The following is a 26,819-nucleotide window of genomic DNA, read 5'->3' on the forward strand; positions in this document are numbered from 1 at the left end:
ACCGGTTTTGTATGTGTCGAGGAGAACAACGAAGTACTGTACACGTACAAGAATGATATTAATCTATTCTATACACTTTTAAGCAGTTTTTTTGGTGATGACACTATACTATGACTTTTTTATAATTATTTGTGACATACTATACTATAACTTAAAATAATTCTGACATACTATACCATGACTATTTTTATGAAATGTTTTAATAACATACTCTATTATTACTATTTTGCTATGACACACCGTGCTGTGGCTTTTCTGACATTTTTCAATGACATACTTAACTGACATTTTTTATGACATTCTATACTATTTATTTTTTATATTCTTTAATGATATACTATATGACTTTTTCTAAATATTTTTAATAGCATCCCACACTATGACTATGACATACTATACCACAAAAAATATATATTTTTTTTTTATATATTTTCTTATGACATACTTTTAAAAAAATATAAAAGTTAATTTTTAGTAAGTCAATATATTTTAAAGTCATAGTATAGTATTTCATAAAAACATAAAGAAAGTAATGGTATAGTATATCACAAAACATTGAAAGAATTCATAGTATAGTATGACATGAAAAATGTTAAAAGTCATGAAGTAGTGTCAATAAAAAGTTATATATAGTATATCATAAAAAATATTAAATCTCATACTATACTGTCACAAAAATGTCATTAAAAAGTCATAGTATGTCAAAAAATATGTCATAGTATAGTTTGCCATGAAAATATAAAAAGGTCCTAGTATAGCATGTCATAAAAAAATATTAACAAGTCATAGATTAGTATGTGATAAAAAAAGTCATAGTATGCCACAAAAAATATCATGAAAAAAGTCACACTATAGCATGTCATAAAAAAAAATGGAATAGTATGGTATATCATTAAAAAGTCATAGTATATTGTGTCATAAAAATGATATTTCTTGTAGTATAGTATGTCATAGAAATATAAAAAAAATAGTCATAGTATAGTATTCAATGAAAACATTTTTAAAAGTTTCTAATATAGTATGTCATAAAAAATGTCAAAGTATGAAAAATCATTGTATAGTATATCATGAAGAAATCAGAAAAAAACCATGGTATAGTATGTCATAAATAAGTCATAGTATAATATGCCATAAAAATATATTTTTTAAAAGTCATAGAATAGTTGTCATAAAAATTCATGGTATAGTACGTCATAAAATGGTCTTAGTATAGTATGTCATAAAGATATGAAAATGTTATTAAATATGTCATAAAAATATCACGAAAAAGTCATAGTAAAGTATGTCGACAAATGACAAAAAGTCATAGTATGGTGTTTCTGAAAAAATATTAAATAAAGAAAAAAAGTCATTGTATAGTATTCAATTAAAACATATTTAAAAGTTTGTAATATAGTACATCATAAAAAAATGTCAAAGTATGAAAAATCATTGTATCATGAAGAAATCATAAAAAAGCCATAGTATAGTATGTCATGATAAATATAAAAATGTCATAGTATAGTATGTCATAAAAGGGTCTTAGTATAGTATGTCACAAAAATATGAAAATGTCATTGAATATGTCATAAAAATATCACGAAAAAGTCATAGTATAGTATGTCGAAAAATGTAAAAAAAAGTCATTGTATAGTACATCATGACAAAAGTCACAGTATATCATGTCATAGAAAATATTTCATAAAAAAAAAAAATCAAAGTATAGTATGTGTTGAGCTAAATCTTCGAAGATACCAATCAAATATGAAAATGTAAAAATCATCTCTCTGAAAGAAGCGCTGGAACATTAAGTTTCACTTTGGGTTTCTGGAGGAGCTGTTTGACCGGCGCGCCGCTGAAGAGCTGAAGGAAAACAAACATGTCATTAAGTGAAGTGGGAACAGCTGCTGAGGAAACTTAATGAACACACAGGAAGGACGACGGAGGGTTCAGCTCTGAACTACTGTTATGAAACACATGATATACATGTTGTTTAAAGAAGTGTTGGTGTTGATATTTAGTTTAGTTTTGGTTGTAATAAGTTAATGTGATATATCACATGATGAGGCTGGTGATGGTTTGCAACATACATAACAGTCCGACGTTATGAGTTGACTTTGGTTATGAGTGTGCAATAATGCACACTAAACCCTTTACACACTTATTTTTTTTGATAAAGTACATCAAGTTTGGGCAGGAGTTGAATAAAACTCTGAATTACTTGACAGTATGTCATTAAAAAATGTCATAGAATATGTGTGTGTGTATATATACTGTATATGACTTTTATAAATGACTTTTTTGACACACTATGACTTTGCTTTTTCTCAACACACTATACTATATTTTCTAACTTTTTTTTAACATACTTTACTATGACTTTTTTTAAACTTTTTTCGACATACCATATTATGATTTAGACATAAACAGTTTTGTTTTTTTACATATTATACTATGACTGATTTTTTTCGACATGTAATCCTACGACTTTTTTTGATATACTACACTATGACTGATTTTCGACATACTATACTATGACTTTTTATAGTGAGTAGTATAATATGTTGAAAATGTCTTAGTATAGTGTGTCGAAAAAAGAAAAAAAAAAGTCAGTATAGTATGTTGGAAAAAATCATAAAAAAAGTCATAGAATAGTATTTCGAAAAGATTCAGAAAAACTCATAGTATAGTATGTCACCAAAAATGTTATATCAAAGACAAAAACAAGTTAACTATTTCAGTTAGTCAGTGAGCTTAACTTAAAGGTAGTGGATAACTTTTTTAAGATTTCAATCATTTAATTTAGCTTATTTCAACTGTTTATCCATTACTGTTAGTTACAAAGTAGTAGTTTTAGTTACTTTTGGCTAACTGTTTATATATTTTGTTTATTTCAACCTTTTGTTTACTTTCAGCTATTGACCATCATCTTTTGCTAACTATTTGAAATGTTTTATTACTTTTAGCTGTTAATTTCTCTGCTCGCTTGAAGATTTACCACGAACCCTCTGGCACTGCAGAAGTACCTCTTGGGGTAAGTAGCCCAGCCTGGATGGCACATTTACTGTATACCCATCAAGTAACTAAATATCTTAAGCCAAATACTATGAAGGCAAATACCTGAAGACATGCAAGAAACAGTGAAAATACACAGGAGTACTTCTTAATTGGGGATTTTTATTTAACAAAAAACGACAGCCAGAAAAAGATGATCATGAAAAATCCACGTATTTGTTACCAGGAAACAGAAAATAAAAACATATTTCAGCTAAACTCTAATGTCATGGCTGCTCGTCCCGTACAGTACCACAAACTCTCCCCATCTCCTCTGATTCGTACTTTATGTTTCAAACATCTTTCCCTGAGAGTCACGGTGACATTTATAATCCACAAGAAACTTGGGATTCAATCCAGCCAGCTGATTTTTGTACTTAATTTTCACGTCAAATACCATTTGATGTGTATCAACATCATTAACAGTGATACCGCTCATTTCTAAATTCCCTTTAAATGTTGTGAAGTTTAGGTTGGGCACTAACCATCCCCTATAGTTTGAGGTGATTCTTAAAAAGATATGATTAGTGGATCTACCACTGTATAAAATAATCCATACTGTGTATGTAGATATAACCTTAATTCTCCAGACGTCGACGAGTATTTTAGCATTTTATCTAGCATGTATTTAGCATGGGGCTCGGCGAAAACTTTATATTTTACAAAGTTCTGCTGCCCAAATTCATAATTCAGGGTAAACTAATAAAAAAAAAAATTTAATTTAATCTGATGTAATGAATAACAGGGGATCATAGTTCACTGTGATTTTGCATTAATTTGCCATATTGATTTAAAAAAAACTTCTTGACTTCAAACATATTGCCCAGCTCTAGTGTTGAGGTGTGAACAACAGCAAACAATCAATGATTGTTCACTTTCATATGAGCTCCATAAAAATAGAAGTGTAAACCTAATTGTACACTTTAATTGTATTGTCCTCCTCCCTTTGTGCTTCAACCACAGCCCGAACCAGAATCCCAATCAGTGCAAATTTAAAGACTGACTTCAATTACAGGGGGAATAAAACTGTAATGAAAAAAACTTCTATTCATGATTCGCTTGACAAAATACATTCTCACCACTTGTACACACAAAACCTGACCACTTTAAAACTCCCCTTCAACACATTATAAAAAGAACATAACTGTTTCAACCATTTAGCAGTCCCCGAGGCAGGAGAGGAGCCTCTTTAAACAGAGTCCAGTTCACCGCCTCATCACAGCCACTGCAGGATCCTCACAACTCTGTGTGAGTGTCTGACAGAGAGACAAAGAACAATGAGTTCAGTTGATAGATGTGTTAAGGGTTAGACAAGATGTGTGTTGTTTCTATCTAAACATTTACTTGTTGTGTGTCTCGTGAGTGTTTAGTACCTGTGCTTTCTGTTTCTTGCTGTGTTTTTTGCTGTTTTTTAGTGTGTTTTATTCCCTCCTGGACTCTGGTCTGTAGACGTTTAATCTCCTGGTCATAATCGGTCCACTCGGCCACGATCCTCACCGCAGCATGCAGCTTGGGCTCCTTGGTCATGGGGTTGTTACACTGAAATCAGGGAATATGAGCCATGTTATCACTGGGTTCGGTAAGGGAGGTGAGAGGTAGGTGAGAGGAGGGTAGGTGAGAGTAGGGAGGGAGGTGAGAGGAGGGTAGATGAGAGAAGGGAGGGAGGTAGGTGAGAGGAGGGAGGTAGGTAGGAGTAGGGAGGTAGGTGAGAGGAGGGAGGGAGGGAGGTGAGTAGGGAGGTAGGTGAGAGGAGGGAGGAGGGAGGGAGGTGAGAGAAGGGTAGGTGAGAGTAGGGAGGGAGGTAGATGAGAGAAGGGAGGGAGGTAGGTGAGAGGAGGGAGGGAGGGAGGTGAGTGGGGAGGGAGGTAGGAGTAGGGAGGTAGGTGAGAGGAGGGAGAAGGGAGGGAGGTGAGAGGAGGGAGGGAGGTGAGAGGAGGGAGGGAGGTGAGAGGAGGGTAGGTGAGAGTAGGGAGGGAGGTGAGAGGAGGGTAGATGAGAGAAGGGAGGGAGGTAGGTGAGAGGAGGGAGGTAGGTAGGTGAGATGAGAGGAGACACACTAACTGTTCCTACCAGGTCTATGGTCTTGGCGCTCCTCTTGCCGCTGTCGTCACACCAGGTTTCACACCACAACCACTCCTGAGGGAGAGACTTGATGGGCACCTGGTGGATCATGTTGTTCGGCAGATCCTGAAACAGACAGACAGACAATGAGATCAATAATGGCAGCAGGCAACGAGTATCAACGGTTACCTCTTTGTTTAAATCAAACCAGGACACAACATGTTAAAGCTTTAGATTACTTTAAGTCAGCTCATGATATAAAACGTCATCTATAATGTGCAAACAAGAATCTGTGCCTTATTATAAATAAATGTAATAAACTGTAACTGTGTCTAAAACTCTTTCTTGTTGCTGTGTTCAAGGACATTAGAGAGTTTGACGGTACTTGGCCGCAGCCTCCGTCCTTTCCACGCTTCCCATTCATTGTCTACATAAGCAGCCGTGCAATGCATTCTGGTAGCGATTCGAGAGACGGACCGTCACGTCGCCCGCTCTACATTGGCATAAAGTCTTTTCACGTGTTTTCAGCACTTATTTTCTAACATGTATAATGTGTTTATAAGCAAATCTCTGATTTTGACTTTACCCAGACTTCAAAAACAGTCTCAGTTTTTAGAATCAGATCCCAAATGCACAACAATTCGACAAAATGTGGACAGCCAATGAAGAGACAGACTGACCTGGTCGAGGTTTGAAAGGCTGTTGGGGTCCTGGCTGAGCCCCTGGTACTGTCCCCGGAGCCGATCTCCTGCAGCTATTTTCCTGAACTTCTTCAGGTCGACCACATACAGGGCACTGCAGGGGATAAGCAACGGCAACACATGAAATATGCATGAAAGTATATTAAAAATGAGAGTGCATCTGTGTATGTGAGTGTGTTTGAGGGCGACTGTGTTCACACTACGAGCGACACAGCACCAGGATACAAGTCAGAGTGTGTGTATACCTGATGTGGTATTTGCGCCCGGCGAGGTGGCTCGCCCAGTAGCCCGACTTCCAGAAGCGGTAGCCGTCCATGTCCCTCCGGCTCTCGCAGAACGGCGTGTAACCGTACGGCGCTCCCTCCAGGTCGAAGTCACGCAGCTCCTTCAGGTCTGTCCGCACAATCTGAAGGAGAGCAAACAAAACAGATGGATCACTTTGATAGTGGTGACACTTCTTGTCATTAACAATTAATCAATCAGTCATTTTCTTGATTAATCGTTGACTATAAAACTTTCGAAAATAGCGCTATTTGACGTCTACAGTCCAAAGTCTAAATATATATTTAATTTACTAACATATAACACTAACAAAACCAGTGAATATTCACATTTGAGAAGTTAATACCAGTGAATTTTTTGCATTTCTGCTCATAAAATTAATCAGAATTGTTGCATTTTTGTTGATTCACCAACCAACTAATCATTTAAGCTCTAGAGTCCTGGTTCACAACCTCTGTCCTCAGGTGACCACTTTTCTATCATTGAGAAAACTTACGACCCCCTGACTAAGTGACATATTATATGGATATTTCATATCATATTCAATGCATAACAATAACTGTACAATTAGCCCAAATAGTGAACCCAATAACTGCAGGAAGTTTGTGTAAAAACAAGCAATTTGGATGAATTTGAGCAGATTATTCCCTGTGAATATTGAATCAGAGATGAGTTTTCCTGTTATTTTTAGGGACTATTGATACAAATCTTTGTCTTTATTATGTATTTTTTAACAATCAAACATACTTAATACACTTATTTTTTGACAAATTCAGTGTTTTCTTCTCCCTGAAGCTTTCCTAATGCAGGACGGGGTTGTTTAGCAGAGAAGGAAGGCTCTGTGAATATAACTTGTGTTCAGGTCTTCACCGTGACCTTATCCTGTTTATATCTTAAATAATAATCCAAACTTTTAAAATAACAAGTTCATTTAGTTTTCTTCACAGAAATGAATAAAATGCTGAGATATAGGCCAACTGTATATTTAAAAAAAAGTTGTTTTACACCTCTCAAAATCAAGAAGGCCTCGCAACACCCCCTGTGAAGCTTTGGCGACCCCTAGTGGGGGGGTTGGGAACCAGTGCTCTAGAGCACTGTCGGTAAGACTATATTAATATTAGATTACAGCAAAAAGTCCTGTATTACATTCTTTCCAGACCTAATCATAAAACCTTTTAATAATTAAGTCCCAAGGAAGTCGAGAAATTATAATTACTGCTGTATTTTTCCTTGGCGCTCTCTTGAGTTTATTCATCTAGTTCCTTTTTATATCATCAGCTTACGAACTGAACAGTAAAAAGGAACACATATTTAGACAGAGGCAGGATGAATAACAGTGTTTGTACAGCTACTTGTGTGAGCTAACCTGGTCAGCGTCCACAAACAGGATCTTGTCGACGGCGAGAGGAAACAGCACGTCCAGGAACAGGATCTTGTAGCCCCAGATGATCCTCTGCTTCTCGGTCTGTTGGTGTAACCAGCGAGGCCACTTGTACTGGACCAGCTCGTACTGGAAACCGTACTGCTTTGCCATGTGGGGGATGAACTCCTGCAAGAGGGTCACGCACAAAACTGTCAAAAGGTTTCATAAATCTGAAATCACCACAATCTATAGTAGAAATAACACTGAACTAATCTTTTTGGACAGATGACTGTCTATCATGACATACTGTAAATATCAAAATAAAGAGCAATCATTTATAATTCAAGACTGGAGCTATTATGGAGTTAAATATGGAAATGGGCTGAATCTGGGTTACAAAACAATCTTATCTGTGATTTTAGCTATAAAAAAGCAGTGCATTGCACGATAATGAGGCTTAGAAACCAAAACCAGACTGAAATGGTCACAAAAACAGGAGTGATAATGATGAATGAGATTTCCTTCTACATGCAGAGTAAAAAATCGAATCCCTGCTGTATGTTTCACCTTGATTTTCAGAGCACCTGTTTGAAGCTCACATCACTGACGGACAGAGAAAAAAAGCTGCAGCCATCAGAGAAAATCTCCGCGTCAATAATGAGACGCCAGTTGATTTTTTAAAATCCTACCTTGAACGTCGGGGACAGGTAGTTCTTGAGGAACCAGAACTTGACGGGCGTTTTGGTGTTTTTCAGAACTGACAGCATCATAATCCTGAGAGGGGGAAGAAAGAATAAAAAACACTGGTGGCAACAGGGCTGGCAGAACAAAGGAGCTTAAATCAATGAAGTCTTTTTGTACACATAAGGAGACGGGATGTTAGTTTTTAAGGATTTTTTGGTTGATACAACAATCCCGTTTTCTTTTCCTGGTCACATCTCCTGACGCTCACCTGAGGAACCGCTCGTACAGATGCCCCGAGGCCAGAGAGAAGATGTTGATCACGTCGTCCTTCTCCTGCTTTAACTCCTCTGTCTTTCCTCCACCTGTGAACCCTCTGAAAGACAGAATACAAACTTTTTATAAAAAAAAGAATACACACAAAACAGATTTATTAAATTTGTTTGTCATCCAGATGCTTGCAGGATACAGTTAACTATTTAGTGATAATGTTAATCTTTGCTAGAGCTGCAACAATTAAGCGATTAGTTGTTAGCTATTAAATTAATTTCAGTTTTAGTTTCATCGTATCGTATCGTAATTGCCAACTATTTAACTGATTAATTTATCGGCGTAATTTTTTAAAGAAAAAAAAGTCTATTCTCTGATTCCAGCTTCTAAAATGACAAATATTTTCTGGTTTCTTTACTCGTCTATGACAGTAAACTGAATATCTTTGAGTTGTGGACAAAACAAGACATTTGAGGACGTCATCTTGGGCTTTGGGAAGCACTGATCCACATTTTTCACCATTTTCTGACATTTTATAGATCAAATAACTAATAACTAATTGATTAATCTGGAAAATAATCAACAGATTAATCGACAATGAAAATCGTAAATTGCAGCCCTAATCTTTGCACATGTGTAATGATGAATTATTATCATTATTGATTAACTGTGAAAAACGATTAAAAAAACAAAGATGTTCACTTTTCAATGCAAATCCTCACATTTGAACCAGACGATGTTTTGGACAATTTTGCTTAATAAACTAATCAAACAATTACTAAAATTGTTGAAGATTATTTTTTATTGATTTATTTTATTAATTGACTAATTAACTTATTTCTTCAGCTCCATTTATTATAAAAGCAGTAACTAGTAAATTTTGAATCAAAGCTGTACCTGGTCAGAGATTTCCAGAAGCCAGTGTCATTTTCCTCGGTCACGTCACTCAGCAGCTCCTCGTTGAACTTGTCTGGTTTCTTCTGGACCTGATCAACACACACATTTAAACCCAGTTAGTTGAACCAACCAATGTTAGAAAATATAATTTATGTAATTGACGTAGCAATTTTTATATGATTTTAACTAGCTGGGATTCTATGGAGGACCAAACCTGTCTAATTTGTAAATAAGTGAATGATAAATGAATAAAATACACATAACATATCTAGAAATTAATCTACAAATCAGTTAAGACCTTCTAGTAAACATTTTTCAGACAGAGTTTGAAAATAAAAAATATTTGGATTTCCCATTTCTATATTCCTGCATTTCTTTGTTCCCTAATCTATTCATTCATTTACTTTTAAATTCATTTTTTTTTTACATTTATTTCAAATAATTCAGATTTAGTCCTCCACATCCTGCAGCCATCTTGGGAATGTAGTTTTGTTTCTGTGTCTGCATGTCTGTGTCCCATGTAATTTATGTAAATACTGTATATGTTCTGCATCAAACAACTCTGCACAGACTACAGTTTCTTCTACTCATTTAAATCCCACAAGAACGCAGTCAGACTGAGAAAAAAGACTGGAAATGATGCCGCTAATCATCCTGGATTTGGTTTCATTTATTTGGGGAGAAGAATTAAATTTAACTGTGTGAAAGGGGATATTCTCATCACTGTTTCCATGCCGTTGTGCCTGACAGTCATCACTTCATCTCAGGTAAACTGACCTTGACTTTAATGATCCTGCTCTTGAAGTTGTTCAGCACGACTATAATGTCATCAGACTCTGCTGGAGAGTCGGTGCCGTCATGGCTGCAACAGAAGAAAGAAAGGATTAGGAAAACAGGAAGTTTACAAGAAACTTTACTTTAAAACGAATATAGCTTTGTAACTCTCTGACCCAATATAACCAATTCTCAATGTTCTTCTTACCTGTAAATCTTGTAGATGTCATCAGAGCGTCCTTTCCTCATCTTCAGGATCCAGGCGCCGGGGTTCGCCTTCAGCTGAAAGTAACCCTATAGAGCAGAACACAAGAGATTTACCGTGTTTGTGACTGTAACAATAAACCTGTTTACCATCCAGGAAAAGTATCAACAAACTATAACAATTGGTAACTTTCTGCTCTAAGGTGTTCCGAGGCTCATCGGTTAACTCACCAGGTTCGCCATGACGATAGTATCCATGATGACGGGCTCGGAGGCGGTTCCCAAGGTGAACTGGAGGCCTCGCGGCGGCTGACCTGAACTGACGTCAAAGCAATGACCTTCCAACAAAAGGTGCTCCAACTCGTACTCTGCTGCTACCATATTCTCCACCTGCAGACACACGAGTCCAGACAAGTTAAGTTTAGTTTGTGAAGCCCAGTAATGGAGTCCAGGGGCTCTACAGACACACATTAGTAATGGTTCCCAAATAAACCCAAGGTCTTCAAGAAGAGAGAGAAAAAAAACCCTCAGCACATCAGCAGAAATGGAAGAAATCTCAGTAGAGAGAGAACTCCTCTTTGAACGAGTGAGAGTGAGGGTGCAACAGGACTTTAAGATATAAAATAGGCAAATACAAAAAATAATAAAATCCAGTAATCGAAATAGTCAGACAACAGGACTATAATAGAGAAAAAAAATACAAAAATGATTGGGGTGGTGACTTTTTTTGCCGTGTACACATTACAGGACTTATTGCTCAGATCCGATCTTTCTGCCTCGACTATTCACTTTCATGTTGGAAGTGACGCATATCTGACGTCAGTGTGAACCCCAAACCGCCTCAACTGCAACCAATAATGTCACATACACGGGGGACTGCCGTCTGATGGTCCATTGTTCCAAAAATACACACTGGAGTTGTTGGAGTCCAGTGACTGCCAGACTCCATTAACATATTGCTCAATTTAACAGATCTGGGTTCCCCGTTACATAAATGATAATCCTTAATCATAACGTATGACTTTGTATGACTCCTACAGTAAGACGTTTCATTTCGGCTGATATTTAACTGTAACAGCTCGTCTGTGAACTGAGTTAAATAAACTAAAGTAAGATGTGTAACTGTTACTGTTTGACATCCCAAAACACCACCAGTCAGCACGTCTTTGCAGTTTTTTATAACATGTGATTTCATTAAGTCAGAGATCTGCTTTATAAAAGCTGACGATATTATCAGATGAAATAAGTGAATAGCGAAAAAAGTGTGTTTGATAAGCTAATTTACATTTTAAATAACTGATGAGGCAAATAAAGTCTTCAACTGTTTCCTACTGTCGGAGCAAAACCTCCATTAACATATTGTTAAATTTAAACGGAGCCGAGCTTTCAGGTAAACATCTACTCCTTCTAAAAGATCATTTATGATTTCTTACGACTCATAAACAGACACTAACTCATTCTGTGAACATGATTTAACATTTTCTAGCTCCATGTAAAGTGAATAAACGCAATGTCTCCGAGATAAAGCTCATCTATTTTAACGGCAGTTTACACATTTTTCTAACTGCTGATTTATTAAATCGCTGTTCTACTCGTTTAGTGAGACATGGTGCCGAATTTAGCAGAAGAACTCAGTAATATACTGCAGGAAAAGTATTTTTTGTTTACCACAATTTAAACCTTAATATCTTAATGCACACATTAATAAAACCCTGATAGAGAGACACAACTGTTGTTCTCTGCATATGAACCATGGCGCAGGTTAAAGTTATCTTTTTGATGCAACCTTTTACTACATTGTAAAGGAAAGCTGAAATAAAACAGGAACATAAAAGAGTTTTCTTTGTACAGTCCCTTAGACAAATAAATCCAGTCAAGTGAGACCCAAAACTAAGTAGTACCATATCAGTTTAGTTTGAGTCTAAAGGGGACAGGAAGTGTTTAACGCTGACTGATGACACACATTAAAACACAACCCAGTGGACCAGTATTAAAACATCCATTCAGAGAGCAGCAGCAGCAGCAGGATAGAGTGGGGTGATAACTTTAGACTTTAGAGACTTTAGAGAGTTTACTGGGAGAAAGACTTTTAAATATTTCACAACAACAGATCGTGATCGAACCCAGACAGGCTTATTGCTTTACCTCCTCCAGGTAGATGTTGTCCAGGTCGTACCGGGTTTGCACCGACTCCACCATCCAGCTCTCGGGAGTGTTGATGTTCAGGGTGAAGAGAGGAGACTGAGGCATGTCCAGGAACTTGGCCAAGGGGCCGGGAGAGAAACTGCCGTCGGCCTGAAACGCCACCTCTGGCTCCAACACATGACGGTAAAAACTGGAAGAAAACACAAGTGGAGGAGTCATCATGTCATAAATAATAATAATACCATAAACAGACTGGCTTAAAATGTTAAGTAAGTTAAAGGTGCCGTGTGGAGTTTTCTTGTAAACAAACAAAAAGTTATGTTTACAGTGTTACTCAGAAAAACACATTGTGTGTATCCTTGAGGTCTAAAAACATGTTGTGTGCATTTTCCTTCCTCATAAAACATTTGCAAAGCCGATTTTTTAAAAAGTATTTTGAATTCAACAACTTAGTAAATTCCGGATAATCCTTTGTGAAACTGGTTTTCAAACCGATTTTATGCCCCTACACATCCACGTTTCCTCCTGCAAGAGTTCACTAAACACCACAGTTTTAATGCAAACAAGGTCTTCATGTGACACTGACATCTCAGAAAATGCTTCTGGTAATAGAGAGTGAATAGAAAAATGTGAATAATGCAAAAAGAGCATCTAATTATGTCCCTTTAAGTCAGTAAAACAACGTTTAAAACTAGAGTGTGCACTGTCAATTATATTTCTAAAATATAAGTTTTACCCGGATTATAAATACATTTCTTTTCCAAAAAGAACTGAAGACCTGAGCATAAAGTGACACTTAAAGGGATAGTTTGGATTTTTTGAAGAGGGGTTGCATGAGGTATTTATCCATAGTCAGTGTATTACCGTCATCTACTGGAGCCCCACTTCAAAAAATGATCCCTTTTAAGATCTGTAGTATGATTGGACTTAGATTGTAATTGAAGTCCTAACAGTGGCACAGAGCTATACAGTATTATGATATTTTAAAGATTCAGTGCCTGGTTTAAAGTAAAAACATAAAATAAGCACATTGGGGGGGTGAATAGTAAACTTATAGCCAGAAAAAGCAGAAAGACGTGTTGGCGTTTGTCACATACGGATACTGATATAACTATAGGATTTGAGGTTCAGAAACAGTTTTCACTTCTCACCTCTTGAGAGGCATTTCTGACAGTTTGGATTGGCAGTTCATGAAGACCCGTAAGTTGACGTTTACCAGCTGCTTCAGAACCTGCAGAGATGTTCAAGAAGACAATTAAGACAGCTAAGAAACCACATGTAAAACAGGGGCAAAATAAGGTCAAATAAATCAACTGGTCCAGCGAGGGACGAAATTGAACCCACCAACAGTAGAGGAGCTAGTTTCTGTGCATCCCTGGTTACAGGATCCACCACGGCAACAACATCAAAGTACACGTCTCCTTCCTTCGGGCGAATCTTCACAGCACTGCCAAAAAAAATAAATCAGCAAATCAATGAAATGTTAATGAAGTGAAGTAAACACAAACTTCACATTTTCAAGGATGTTTCTGGCTGCAGAGGACGCAGTGATTTCAGCAATTTATTCTGGATTTACAATAAATTTGAAGGTACAAATGGCAGAATTTAAAAACTTTCGATACAGTATTTGATGGTCCCTTTGAAAGAAATCATATGAACCTGGAGGATAGCTACACAAGGTCTCCCTGCAGGGAATGAAGGAGCCCTGCTTGTATAAAATATGCGCATGTATTACAACTTTACCTGTAGCGGTCATCCGCAAAGTCATATTCTACCCGGGCCTCTCCTTTGGGCTGAGAGGAGAGCTGAGCGTCCACCTTCATCACGAGGTCGCTGGCCCTGAGAGAAATCCCGCATTCAGTTTCACAAAAACTCAACAGAATCGAAAAAACCTTACTCAAGATTTAACCTTGTGAAAATCTACAGATGCAATGATGTGGGAAATAAAACTACCTGTCCTCTTCGATCCCAAACTGTTGGACTTTGCTTTTGATTCGCTCTCCAGATGTTTTCAGGATGATGCTCTCCAAAAGCAGGAAGTCATCCTGGTTAAATACCTCCTCTTCCTCCAGCGGACCTATGATCTGTAAATAAGAAACAAAAGTAGTGATGGAATTGCTACTGCAACTGTACTGATATATGAATGAAAATGGGTTCTATGGGTACCCACGAGTCTCCCCTTTACAGACATGCCCGCTTTATGATAATCACATGCAGTTTGGGGTCAAAACCATGCAGTTTTTTTTGCATGCAGTACAAATGTGTTAATTTCACCTATTCTAGAATGATGTATTTGAATATTTCTGCATACTGGGGTCCCTAGGCTGAGACTCTTGTGGATCCAATGAGTCCAACTGTATTCATGTGTGATGATGTTAGTCCCCATAGGAGCCATTTCATTGAAGTGACACCATTTTTTAAAACTTCACCTCACTGTATAAAATTACCTGTAGTGACCTCTAGGATAATCACAGCCTCGTGAAGCTTTACAGCCACAAACTACAGACCCAGAGCTTTCAGAGGATGGATGGCTTTCCTAGGTAGACTGACAATTAGGGGGTTTCTGAGCAGTTTCCAGAGTGCTGGAAGTGCTCGCCATCCTATCGCCGAAAAGTGCAATTCTTTCAGAAATCTCCAAATGTCAAAAGGATTTTGATTCCAAATCCCAGCATGGCTTTTTCTATGGTGTTCCTCAAGGTCTTGGTGTGTTAATGGGGTGTTTTGGAGGGATTATTGATCATTTTTATCAATTCTCAAGTGGTAAAAATTCAGCACCAAATCTGTGTAACAAATGATATCACCCCAAAAATTGATACAACAACTTGTGAGACATAATAGATCATGGGGATGGTCATCATATACTTCTATCATAATGTTCTAAACCCTTATACACTTTCAAACATTATTTGAATTAATGAATTCATTAATTTTTAAAAATGTCTTATATATGACTAGAACAATTTGACACACAGTGCTGAGCTGCATCTCAAATTAATCTTGGGGTTCTCAGCTTTCGAATGATGTACACCACTTCTATGTGACATCTACTGTTGACCTGCTATCTGCCCCTAAAGACCTTCTGTAGCCCCCTGAAAAAAGACAAAAATGGATCTATGTGGTGTGGAAGATGTTAAAGAATAAGAAACAAGACAGTGACTCACTCTTCCGTTGCTGATAACGGCTTTCTGTCCTTTCTTCAGTTTGAGCACGTCTCGGCAGTAGGCAGCGTGGGAGAGCAGGAAGTCAAAATTGGGACCATCGTATGCATCCTTGAACAATGACACATCCATACCCTGAAGGCAAAACAGAAAAACTTGTAGGCAGCTGATAAAAGAGAAAATTAAGAGCAAAATGTCTCAACAACAGAAGGAAACATTATGAATCATGATCCTGTATAGATATGTGAAGCTGTCCGACCCCCCCACTCACCCCGACAGCGAACTCCCCAATGTCGGCTCCCTTCCCCAGGGCCGCGGCGGTCTCTTCTTTAGCCAACTTGGTGATGAAGTTCTTGGCGTTGTTGGCAGATTGCGTCTGCATGGCGGCCCAGACTGCTCTGGCCACGCGGCTCGACTCGGCGGACGGAGCGGCCGATGGGTTGTTGATCATCCCCAGTCGGACGTTGTTGCTGGTTTTCTGTTATGGAGCAAGTGGATGTTAATGAAGGATTCGTCAATAACAAAACAGCTGATCTTTTCAAACACATAAAATGAAAGAATAATGGCACAAAGTCGGGCTAGGAGATGTGGTTAAAATCAATACCACAATATTAAAGAGAATATTTTTCCATCATTAAGGATTAATTAAAGGGACAGTGTGTAGGTTTTGGTGGCATCTAGTGGTGTGGTTGCAGATTGCAACCAACTGAGTACCCCCTCCGCTTACTCCTCCATTTCTATGTGACTTCCATACCTTCACACGCTTGTGAAACTGCGGTAACATTATGAGCAGGAGTCTCGTTGTCACAGTGAGGTTGGAGATTCCAGAAACTATAACTTGATATTTTTACTTTTCCAGTTTTTGTACAGACTAAACAACAAATACATTACATACAGTAATTAGTAGGGCTGTCAAAGTTTATGCGATAATAACACGTTAACGCAAATTTGTTTTAACCCCACTAATTTCTTTAAGGCATTAACGCAACTGGCAATTAGAGTGAAGATACTGGCGTCATATGAAAACCTAAGGAATCCATTGGTACCAACCATGTCATACCAGCTTGTCCCAAAGGAGGCTAAATAACGTAACATTAATTATGGACAATCATGTGATTAAATATTTTAATCGATTGACAGCCCTAATAATTAGTGAGCTTTAGAGGCGATGGTAGGGGAATTGTGTTACCATTGGACAGAGCCAGACTAGCTACTTCCCTCTGTTTCCAGTCTTTAATTGTTATTTTCAAGAAAGCAAATATACGTATTTCCATTTCACATCATCACAACACGATCAACAATAAAACTACAACACTGAATCAAAGCCCAGCTGAAAGGGATGTTATAAAAGGATTTTGTACCATGTGTCTGATGGCATCATAAAGCAGCTGACGTCCCGAGGGCTCGTCAAAGTCTCCGACCACCCAGAAGGTCACAGGACGGATGTAGCCGTCATCTGACAACCACAAAGGAAGAAACAGAGACTGTCAGAAGAAGTTGATGGGGCGATGCGACACATGGCGAACTTATGAGGCAAAAGAATGCGAGCCATATTGTTTTCAGTGAAAATAAAGTTTGGTAAATTGGGCAAAAAATCTATGTGGGTAGCATACTGGGCTGCAAGAAAAAAACATGAATAAGTAAATATATTCTTGGTGTTATCTACTTTTTGTCATTTCCAAACACTAAATCAAACTTTTACCATCTCCATGCAGCTACAATACATGACACATGCTCTCCTTAAGATGGAAACAATGTTAGAACTAAGTGAGCAGTTATGTAAACACATTTTTATTAGTACTTATATTTCAGACCTTAATAATAACAAACATCACATGCGTAATTAGTAATTTGTTTCCTCTGAGAAATGCAACACAGATGGAGGAGTGGTGGTGAATTCACAAACACATCTAAACGATGCCAGCAATGTAGTTCACAGAAAACAGAAAAAAAGAGCAAGTGAGTAGGAGGAGAGGGAAAAATGCGGAGGAAAAGGGTGATTACCATGCCTGTTGGTGGTGGTCATCCCTGATGCAGGGACATTTTTAAATTACATGAAGAGGAGGAAGAGGAGGAGGAGGAGAGGACAGAAGGAGAATACACAGAGAGACTTTAGGCTTGAAGGTGACTAAATTATCTTCACTAGAAACAACAACAAATACTAAACAAGCATTGTCTTCCATTCACAGTTTGTGTTTCTTATACGACCAGCTATCATATGAGACGGCCCTGCAAACGCTCACCTTTCTTAGTCATGTAGTTCAGGCTGTTGGCCACGGCGGTGCTCTTCTCTTTGGTGTCGAGCGTTGAGAAGCGAGCGTAATCGTCTACAAAGAAGTTGTCTGCAAGAAGAGAAGAAAATGGAGTTAACTGTAGCTCACGTAGCAAATGTGCTAAATATTATATATACTTTCAAGATGCATACCTGGGAATTTACTTGGAACGCAAAGCTACTATCTGTATTCCTGCGGTCAAAACCAGGCTTATAAGTCAGAATTGCAAAAGGCAATATTGCATATATAATGGAAGAGGCCTAGGTGAATATAAAGTTGGTCTGAAGTGTCCATGATTTAAAAATAATGAGAAAGTTATCTACAAAATACAAACCATGAAAGATCATGGGGTCATTTTTAGGGCAATTCAATTATTTAATCGCGATTAATCGCAAATTAATCTCACATTCTTTATCTGTTCAAAATGTACCTTAAAGGGAGATTTGTCAAGTATTTAATACTCTTATCAACATGGGAGTGGACAAATATGCTGCTTTATGCAAATGTATGTATATATTTATTATTGGAAATCAGTTAATAACACAAAACAATGACAAATATTGTCCAGAAACGGCATTTAGCATAAAAGAAATGCTCAAATCATAACATGGCAAACTGCAGCCCAACAGGCAACAGCAGCTGTCAGTGTGTCAGTGTGCTGACTTGACTATGACTTGCCCCAAACTGCATGTGATTATCATAAAGTGGGCATCTCTGTAAAGGGGAGATGCGTGGGTACCCATAGAACCCATTTTCATTCACGTATCTTGAGGTCAGAGGTCAAGGGACCCGTTTGAAAATGGCCATGACAGTTTTTCCTCGCCAAAATTTAGTGCAAGTTTGGAGCGTTATTTAACCTCCTTCTCGACAAGCTAGTATGACATGGCTACCAATTGTTTCCTTAGGTGTTTTAGTTTCATATGATACCAGTATCTTCACTCTAGCTTAATACTGAGCCCGTAACAACGTAGAAATCGCAAGTTGCATTAATGCGTTAAAGAAATTAGTGGTGTTAAAACGAATTTGCGTTAACTTTGACAGCCCTAGTCATTTTGCATAGTTTAAAAAGAAAGGAGGTTTTGGGTGGAGGTCCAGATGAAAATAGTCTAATATGTCTATTAAACATTAGAACACTATTAACAAAAATCCAAAAAGCTCATTGGCCATGTTGCATAAATGTTTGAGATGGTCCATAATGGTCCATCAGCTTGTCAGTTTCTGGTCTAGTGTCACGTCTTAAAAGATGCAAGGCTTCAATATCGGACCATGAGATCAAAATAGATAGATAGATACTTTATTGATCCCGAAGGAAATTTAGGGATATATAATATTTTATTTAAATAACAGCTGTACATTATTGTACAACATTACAACATTATTGTACATATGTGTACTCACTGGTATCAGACAGATCCAGGTATGTTCTGCTGGTGGACAGCACTCTGGGGTTGATGCGAGGAACAACGTTGGGCTGGTTCATGATGTAGTCCACGACGTCGTGATCTGTTGCCAGCTCCCCCTGCGAGCCACACGAGCACAGATTCAGGATGTTAGAGGAAGAATTCAGAGAGGACGTTCTTCACTGTTCAGTCAATACAGACCCAAACGTGATGCAGGAGGTTTTTGTCTGCATGCTTTTCATCCTCATAGACACAGTTAAGACAGACATCTTTAGATTTAATAGCGTTTCGGTTACTGCTGCTTGTGTATCGACTGAAAAGTTTTTCTCCAACAAGTTTGGATTAAACATTGAAAAGGGAGAAAACAACAGTGATGACGAACACCGTGTTCACCACTAGAACTGGTATAGCAACTAAATCGAACAGCACTGTGCTTTAAGACATTACAAACAAAAACCAATTCAAACATTTGGCTCCTCGGAGTGCTGGGACGACATTAAAACAGGAAAGCATGGCAGATGGCGCGCTCACAAAGATCTAGCTTTGCAGAAAAAGTAGTACTCACTACAATCCAAGACAGTGTACTTGTAAAAATAAACTCTCTTCCTAAAAAAAATCATCTGGAGCTTCTCTACTCATTTAACTTTTCCTTTCAATTAAACTACATTTTGCAGCAAATTAAAAAACGAATTAGCATAACAGCACAAATAAATACACTCAATGGTATTATCACTCTATCAGCTAAATATCAGTGAATATGTAATTTGTTCCACTTTGTCTTTTATCACAAGATTAAACAAATTTTTGTTGTTAAAATCAGAAAATATCTTCAGTTTATTGATAGACTTAAGAGGAAAATCTAATTATTACAGACTGTATGTAGATAAGAGCTCATCTGGAGTATGTGGAAAGAACTCAACACATTGCAGCATTTAAGCAAAGCAAATTTACTACTCATCAATAAGGTGTACTTGTGTCTGCACAGACACTCATGCAGTCAGTTATTTTTTGATTTTGACTCAACTGCAATGCAAATTGATTTTGCGCTGGAGGAGAATATAATTATAGTTATCAAATGCACGATTATTTTTCATGAAACTTAAACAATAGTGTTAAATCGTGACAGGATAATGAGTAAGCAATGGGTGTATGTGTGCGCTCTAACTGACCAGGTAAACGGCTCTCTGGAACAAGGAGGTTGTCTCCAGGATCTTCTGCATGGTGACCGTCTCCAGCTCGTCCGGGTCCAGCTGTTCGCGCTGGTAAGGAATGCCGTTGTACATGACCACAGGCAGCGGGCCCACGCCCGTCTGCTGATAGTACCCCCGCCCTTCCTGAAAGAGGAGACACAGAGGGCAAACTCGTTCAAGGGAAACCAATTTTCAACCGTCCCTCTGTATCACTGCAGCACGGCAGTACATGCAGATTGTCGGTACACCATTCAAATATTCCATTTCATTGTGAAATACGTAACAGTACAGAAGGGAAAGACGCTCCAACTTAAGTTACACTGGGACGTTAACCATAATATATAAACAAAAATAATATTAAGGTAACATCACGTTCAGCAGAGTAACTTCACATTCAGCCGCTCTCACCTTCCTGTTGCTGTCGTAGTTGGAGTCGGCTCCCAGGACGCTGCTGACCTCCACATAAGGGAACCTCTTCTCCAGCACTTTCACCACATCCCCAACACTCAACTTTCCCCCGATAGCCACCCGGTTGAACATCTAGAAGGAAATGAGAAAATAGGAAGGGAAGGAAAAGGTGAGGATGCAGAAAATTGTAGTTATAGGGAGACAAAATTAACACAATTTTACCAATTTTAGAGTCACTGGTGTCAAACTTTATGTTCTTATTAAGATAATAGGTGTTTTAATTAGTCTGTGAACTCACCGAGATGACAGCCTCAAATGCGCTCTGACTGTCCACCTCGTCGCTGATGTAGTTGTAGGCTCGGACCAGCGCCACGCCCGCATCCTGCATCCCGTCTATGTCATCTTCATCCGACACCACGAACACCAGCCCTATCCTGAAACACACACCAAACAAAGTTTCTAAAACAGACTCTGGTGTGTTGATTGGACAGTTAAAATGCAGAGTGCACGCTGTCTGCTTCATCAGTATTCAGACAAACTGATCATCCCAAGACGCAACATGCAGAGAAGTATCAAAAGGTCTTCCCAAAACTGCCTGACAAAACTTCTAAATTAAAATGGATTTTAACAACACGTCCCAAAGGACTGCAACTACTCTGCAGCGTTTTTATTTTTGTAGCAACTGTGAAGCAATAAAAGCAGTGTTTTCCTGGATATCCTTATACTGATGAAAGTAAAACTTACAAAAAAAATATATAACGTCCAATATGTAAAGAAAACTTTTTTAAAAGCAACTAAAATATGCATGTCTCCTGACGGGTTCTGACGAGTTTACAGAGCACTACATCCCTGATGACACCAACAAACCTGAGTGGGATGTTATTAGCGTAAAACATCTCTGCAACACTCAGCAGCTCCGCAGCGTTCTCCTGAATTGGGTCCAGAATTATCACCTGCATTTAACACACACACACACACAGACACACACACACACACACACACACACACAGACACACACACACACACACACACACACACACACACACACACACACACACACACACACACACACACACACACACACACACACACACACACACACACACACACACACACACAAACACGTTGGTATTTTTTCACAAGGATTCCGATCCATGTGGATTCACAAGGGGGTCGATTAATCAGTTATGGACGAACCAGATTGTGGAAGTTCTTGCGGATCTGCCGGATGACTCCGGGGAAGGTCGGTCTGAGCAGCTCCTGCACGTTGTAAGGCCACGAGCTGTACCTGTGGTCCGTCTCCAAGTTGTTAATCCACTAAAAAAGGAAAAATAAATTGAAGAGGAAATGTTTGAAAGGAGCAGCTTGAGCCCAACAGCAGATCAGTGCCAATGAGAAATTACATTTTACAGCTGGTGGCTGAAAAACAATTACTTTCTTTTTCTTTCCAATTAAGTGATTTATTGTTTAGTCTATTTAATGTCAGAAAATAGTAAAAATATCCAGCACAAGTTCTGAAAAGCCCAATTTGATGTCTTCAAATTACTTTTTTTTTGTCCAACCAAGAGCCTAAAACACAAAGGTGTTCAGTTTACAGACTGGATCCAGGGAATATTTGGTAATTTTACCTCATGAATTACTTGAACGATAAGAGGATTATCCAGTGGTGGAAAGTAACTAAGTATGTTTACTGAAGTACAGTACTTAATTACAATTTTGAGGTACCTGAGTATTTCCATGTTCTATTACTTCATACTTCTACTCCACTACAATTTAGAGGCAAATATTGTACTTGGGTCATTCTGCTTAAAGAGTCATTTTACTTTTGGTACTTTAAGTATATTTTGACGCTAACACTTTGGTACTTTTAATTTACTTTAAAGGGTACAGTGTGTAGGATTTGGCGGCATCTAGTGGTGTGGTTGCAGATTACAACCAACAGAGTACTCCTCTGCTCACTCCTCCCTTTCTAAGACTGCGGTGATGTGAGCAGCCGAGTGCAACACCGTTGTAACGTCGTTCGCCTCACTCAGAGGCCATCCTTACCATAATAACACTACCTTAGGAGCAACGGAAGTCAGACGGCGGTTGGCGGTACCACGGTTTTGCACTCTGCGGCTCTCATTACCGCAGTTTCACAAGCCTGAAGCGGAGAACTACGGTGGCCTTCAGGTAACGTAAAAACGTCAATCGACTAATCTATTTATCAGCTAATTATTTCAATCAATCTGAAACTCACAAAAAGTAAACGATTCAGACTATTCATCACTAACCAGAGCTGATTTTGAGCTGCCAGCATAAATTAGACATACACTTGGAGGGCTTGAAATGGCTCTAAATTTGCTCAGATAGAACCCTGATTGTAGTTTTGTTGCACAATAAAAATCTTTCCATGATCAACCTATTTTTTTCCCCAAGGACATTTTGGGCAATTCTCCATTTTCATACCTAAAAAGCTGTTTTACAAAATTCAAACAACTCCAGGTTTTCCAGGACATGTGGGAACAAGAACGGTAAAACACAACTGCGTGTGTGTATTTTTTGTTCCCAGCATCAGTGCTTAATTAAACGTTCAAATGTTTGTTGGAGAGGATTTTGGTTGTGTGATTTCTTACGCTGATGGCGGGGTTGCGGATGTCGACAGCGTAGTCAGAGTCGGAGGGCTGGACGTTGAGCTTCAGGATGTCGTGGATGTAGGGCGTGTCGATGTGCAGTGAGCGCAGACCCTCCATCACCCTCGCCTCACTGCGCAGCACCTCAAACACACTGCAGGAGACACAAGTCAGAGTGTGGTCATCTATAGGAGGTGTGTGTGTGTTTATGTAGGGCTGAATATGAACATGAAAGGTACCAACATGACTGCTGACAGCTGACTATGTGTGCAAGAGATGTACACCTACGTAGGGCTGTGTAACTAACGATTATTTTCATTGTAGATTAATCTGTTGATTATTTTCTTGATTAATCGATCAGTTGTTTGGGTCTATAAAATGTCAGAAAATGGTAAAAAAAATTGATTAATTTGCGATTAACTACGGACAATCATGCGATTAACTGTGATTAAATATTTTAATTGATTGACAGCCCTAGACTGAATATAAATGTTTGATTTCATAAGCTGAAAATAAGTTTAAGTTGGAAATAGATCAAAAGAGATGTTACACAGCTGCTAAACTGTTTGATAATATACTGCATATTAATATATGACAATGACTGTGTGTGTGTGTGTGTGTACCTGAAGATGTCTTGTGTGTCCAGATCTATATGCAGCCCGTTGATGAACAGGGCTGAATCGCCAGGCTGCAGGCCCAGAGTCCCTTTGAAAAACTACAGAGACAGAAACGTCAACATGACTAAACATCCTGTTCACATCAAACCATAAAACTCCCTGATCAACTCCAGCTGAGCAGATCGCCGCACCGTGCAGCAGGTAACGTCAAAGCCAGCCATCGCCGAGTCAATTATATTGTAAAACTAGAAGCAACAGTCAACACAAAGCCGTAACAAGGAACGCCTACAGCTCCAAACAAGCACTGACAGCTGTTTAAAGTCAGTCTGTTTAGAGCAATCAAACCCCGCACTAAACAAATCTAATTATTAGAGAAAGGCTGTGTGCACGGTCGTGGGAATCTGTGTGAGTGTTTGTGTGCCTGCACATGCAAAGGGAGCGCTCAGTCGTTCTGGCGCAGTCAAATCTCATTACAGAAAGACAAAGACATCCGATTATTCATACTCCAGACACCGCAATTACAACGAGACATGATTAACACAAATATTGTTCATCCCACTTAAACAGTGTGAGTGTGTGTGTGTGTGTGTGTGTGTGTGTGTGTGTGAGTGAGAGTGAGAGAAACGTCTGCGTGCAAGTGCATGTGTCCAAACTACTTCAATCAATAATCATTTCTCGCTGCAGGACTCCGTGCGCCTGCCGAATGAATCACAGATTCAGTAATTAGGACGTTTGCTGCTCACCCCCACCACCCACCCAAACTCCTGTCTGCACACCAAGATAATGTGAGCACAGCTTGAGGAGGGGTGAGGAGGGATGGGGAGGGTTGAGGAGGCAGCAGGCAGGAGTGAAAAAATATTTGACAGGAAAAAGGAGTGATTACCGATTCCATTAGCAGGGCAAAGCCAAACACATTGTCAGAAACTGAATGCTCGTCAAGTCAGATGTTGTTTACAATTTATCACCTAATAAAAAGGTGAGAGGAACAAAAGGAAAACAGGAAGGGCCGCTCTCATCTTGAGATATTTCCCTGAAGACGGCTAAGAGGCGGAGGGGGTGTGGTTGAGGCTGTATGCAATAATGCTATCTAGTGTTTTTCTTTATTTTTTCTCTTTTATTGGATTAGATTGGTAAACAGCTAAAGCTGAATTATCCCTGACTGCTGGACAACAAGTTCAGCAGGAAGGGAAGAGTAGCAGCATGCTGGATGAAGACAACACAGAGGAATGAAAGAGGATGAGTCACTAGCAAGAGTTCCTTTGAAATGTAGCGCCAATATTTAACAAATTTACAGAAAATCAGCAGAAGAAAAATGCAAATTAACATTTCCATCCACTTCATCTCGATTTGTGTCACTGTCAAATAATTCCAAGAAAAGGAAAAAAACAAACAATTTTTATAGAATTATGTCATAGAGCTCCATAGTTTTCCTATTAAAAATAGGGATGCACCGATACCGATTAGGGGTGCGATACAATATTACATTGATTCATTGGACAACGATGCGATATTTGCTGATATCACAAACTCTACCATGATACGATTTCAAATTTGATTAAATTTAGGGGCCTGCGATCGATATGATACAACAGTATATGCCCATTTAACACAATCAGTTACATTTATAACAACTCACAAAAAGCAACTAAATTATGATTTGACAATTTAATTACTGGGCTCTTCCAGACATTTAAATGAAAAACAATCTATTCTTTTTAATAAAAATATAAAAAAATAGACCTCTTGGTCACTATAAAGTGTCACATTTCTCATGTTTAAGGAAAAATGATTTTTTTTTTAATCAGTTGAGAATTTAAAAATAAGGTTATATCTTAAAAGATGATGATATGTATTGATGTTTTCACTTTGAATCGATATATTGGAGTGCTGATCAATGAAGTGATGAATTGGGGCGCCCCATGTAATCGGGTATTGGTGACAATGGGGCCAATCTATTCAATTCAATTCAATATTTATATACTATATACATTATATACTGGAATTTTAATTCCTGATTAAGTTTTTACCAATTTGTTGCTGCGTTAAAAAGGTTTATACTTGAATTGTAATTGAGCACAAAAATGTGTATAAATCCGCAGCTGAAAATAGTTCCTAACAAATGCACTATTTACTCTCGTTGTTTGAGTTATCACTGATAAAAACTACAGCTAGTCTTTTCATGGAATTTATTGAAAAAATATGGAATAAAGCTAAGCTCATCTCATTATGATAATCTGTTGGGTGTTTTCATTGTATTAAAAAATGATAAAGTAGAAGGATGGCTAAAGAGGAATGACTAAGAATCAACAAACAAACACACACGTACCTTTTGGTTCTCGCCGATCTCTTTGCGGATCTCAGAGTTGACCACTGTTTTGGTGATGGACCTGTGAGGGGGAAGAGGTGCATACTGAACTTTAAAACTGCTCAATACCTGTGTAAACCAGAACTTCTTACTGCAGCTACTGTTTCGTATGCGAGTGTTTCTTCTCTACCTGGCTTTGGTGGGGAAGTTCTGACTGAGGTCTTTCATAACGGTGAGGGCTTCAACAGCGGGAGCGGCAAGAATGCGAGCTGCTGTCTGGAAACTCAGATCTATAAAAGAACAGGTGGGTGGACGGGGTAGGTAGGCATAGGAGGGCAAAATATGGGAATGAGATGAGTGGACAAAAGCAGAGAGGAGATGAGGAAACGCACAAGAGGGTACAGAGACAGAGAAAAACAGACAGAGAGAGAAAGTTTCAACAAAA

General features: G+C 38.4%; 1 protein-coding gene across 3 annotated transcripts in view; it reads right to left on the reverse strand.

Annotated features, from left to right (window-relative positions):
• Positions 1-3,136: 3,136 nt before the first annotated feature.
• The window catches only part of uggt1 (UDP-glucose glycoprotein glucosyltransferase 1), a 33,995-nt gene continuing 10,312 nt past the window's right edge, over positions 3,137-26,819 (reverse strand). For 2 of the 3 annotated variants that reach the window (XM_074609782.1, XM_074609785.1), the window contains exons 10-41: positions 26,565-26,664; positions 26,396-26,456; positions 24,076-24,167; positions 23,456-23,606; positions 22,038-22,157; positions 21,708-21,793; positions 21,139-21,274; positions 20,841-20,972; positions 20,412-20,576; positions 19,241-19,361; positions 17,813-17,911; positions 17,574-17,597; positions 16,931-17,025; positions 15,841-16,047; positions 15,573-15,704; positions 14,365-14,495; positions 14,155-14,250; positions 13,756-13,858; positions 13,563-13,642; positions 12,412-12,601; positions 10,498-10,656; positions 10,271-10,356; positions 10,066-10,150; positions 9,289-9,377; positions 8,393-8,497; positions 8,130-8,214; positions 7,444-7,626; positions 6,041-6,201; positions 5,775-5,889; positions 5,104-5,220; positions 4,407-4,572; positions 3,137-4,289 (exon numbers count right to left, since the gene is read on the reverse strand). In XM_074609782.1, the coding sequence (XP_074465883.1) occupies positions 4,270-4,289; positions 4,407-4,572; positions 5,104-5,220; positions 5,775-5,889; positions 6,041-6,201; positions 7,444-7,626; positions 8,130-8,214; positions 8,393-8,497; positions 9,289-9,377; positions 10,066-10,150; positions 10,271-10,356; positions 10,498-10,656; positions 12,412-12,601; positions 13,563-13,642; positions 13,756-13,858; positions 14,155-14,250; positions 14,365-14,495; positions 15,573-15,704; positions 15,841-16,047; positions 16,931-17,025; positions 17,574-17,597; positions 17,813-17,911; positions 19,241-19,361; positions 20,412-20,576; positions 20,841-20,972; positions 21,139-21,274; positions 21,708-21,793; positions 22,038-22,157; positions 23,456-23,606; positions 24,076-24,167; positions 26,396-26,456; positions 26,565-26,664 (3,692 nt within the window). In that variant the 3' untranslated portion in view covers positions 3,137-4,269. The remainder of the gene's footprint in view (positions 4,290-4,406; positions 4,573-5,103; positions 5,221-5,774; positions 5,890-6,040; positions 6,202-7,443; positions 7,627-8,129; positions 8,215-8,392; positions 8,498-9,288; positions 9,378-10,065; positions 10,151-10,270; positions 10,357-10,497; positions 10,657-12,411; positions 12,602-13,562; positions 13,643-13,755; positions 13,859-14,154; positions 14,251-14,364; positions 14,496-15,572; positions 15,705-15,840; positions 16,048-16,930; positions 17,026-17,573; positions 17,598-17,812; positions 17,912-19,240; positions 19,362-20,411; positions 20,577-20,840; positions 20,973-21,138; positions 21,275-21,707; positions 21,794-22,037; positions 22,158-23,455; positions 23,607-24,075; positions 24,168-26,395; positions 26,457-26,564; positions 26,665-26,819) is intronic. The other variant, XM_074609784.1, reaches the window with a different exon arrangement.

This window comes from Sebastes fasciatus, chromosome 15, assembly GCF_043250625.1.
Source record: "Sebastes fasciatus isolate fSebFas1 chromosome 15, fSebFas1.pri, whole genome shotgun sequence".
NCBI lineage: Eukaryota > Metazoa > Chordata > Actinopteri > Perciformes > Sebastidae > Sebastes > Sebastes fasciatus.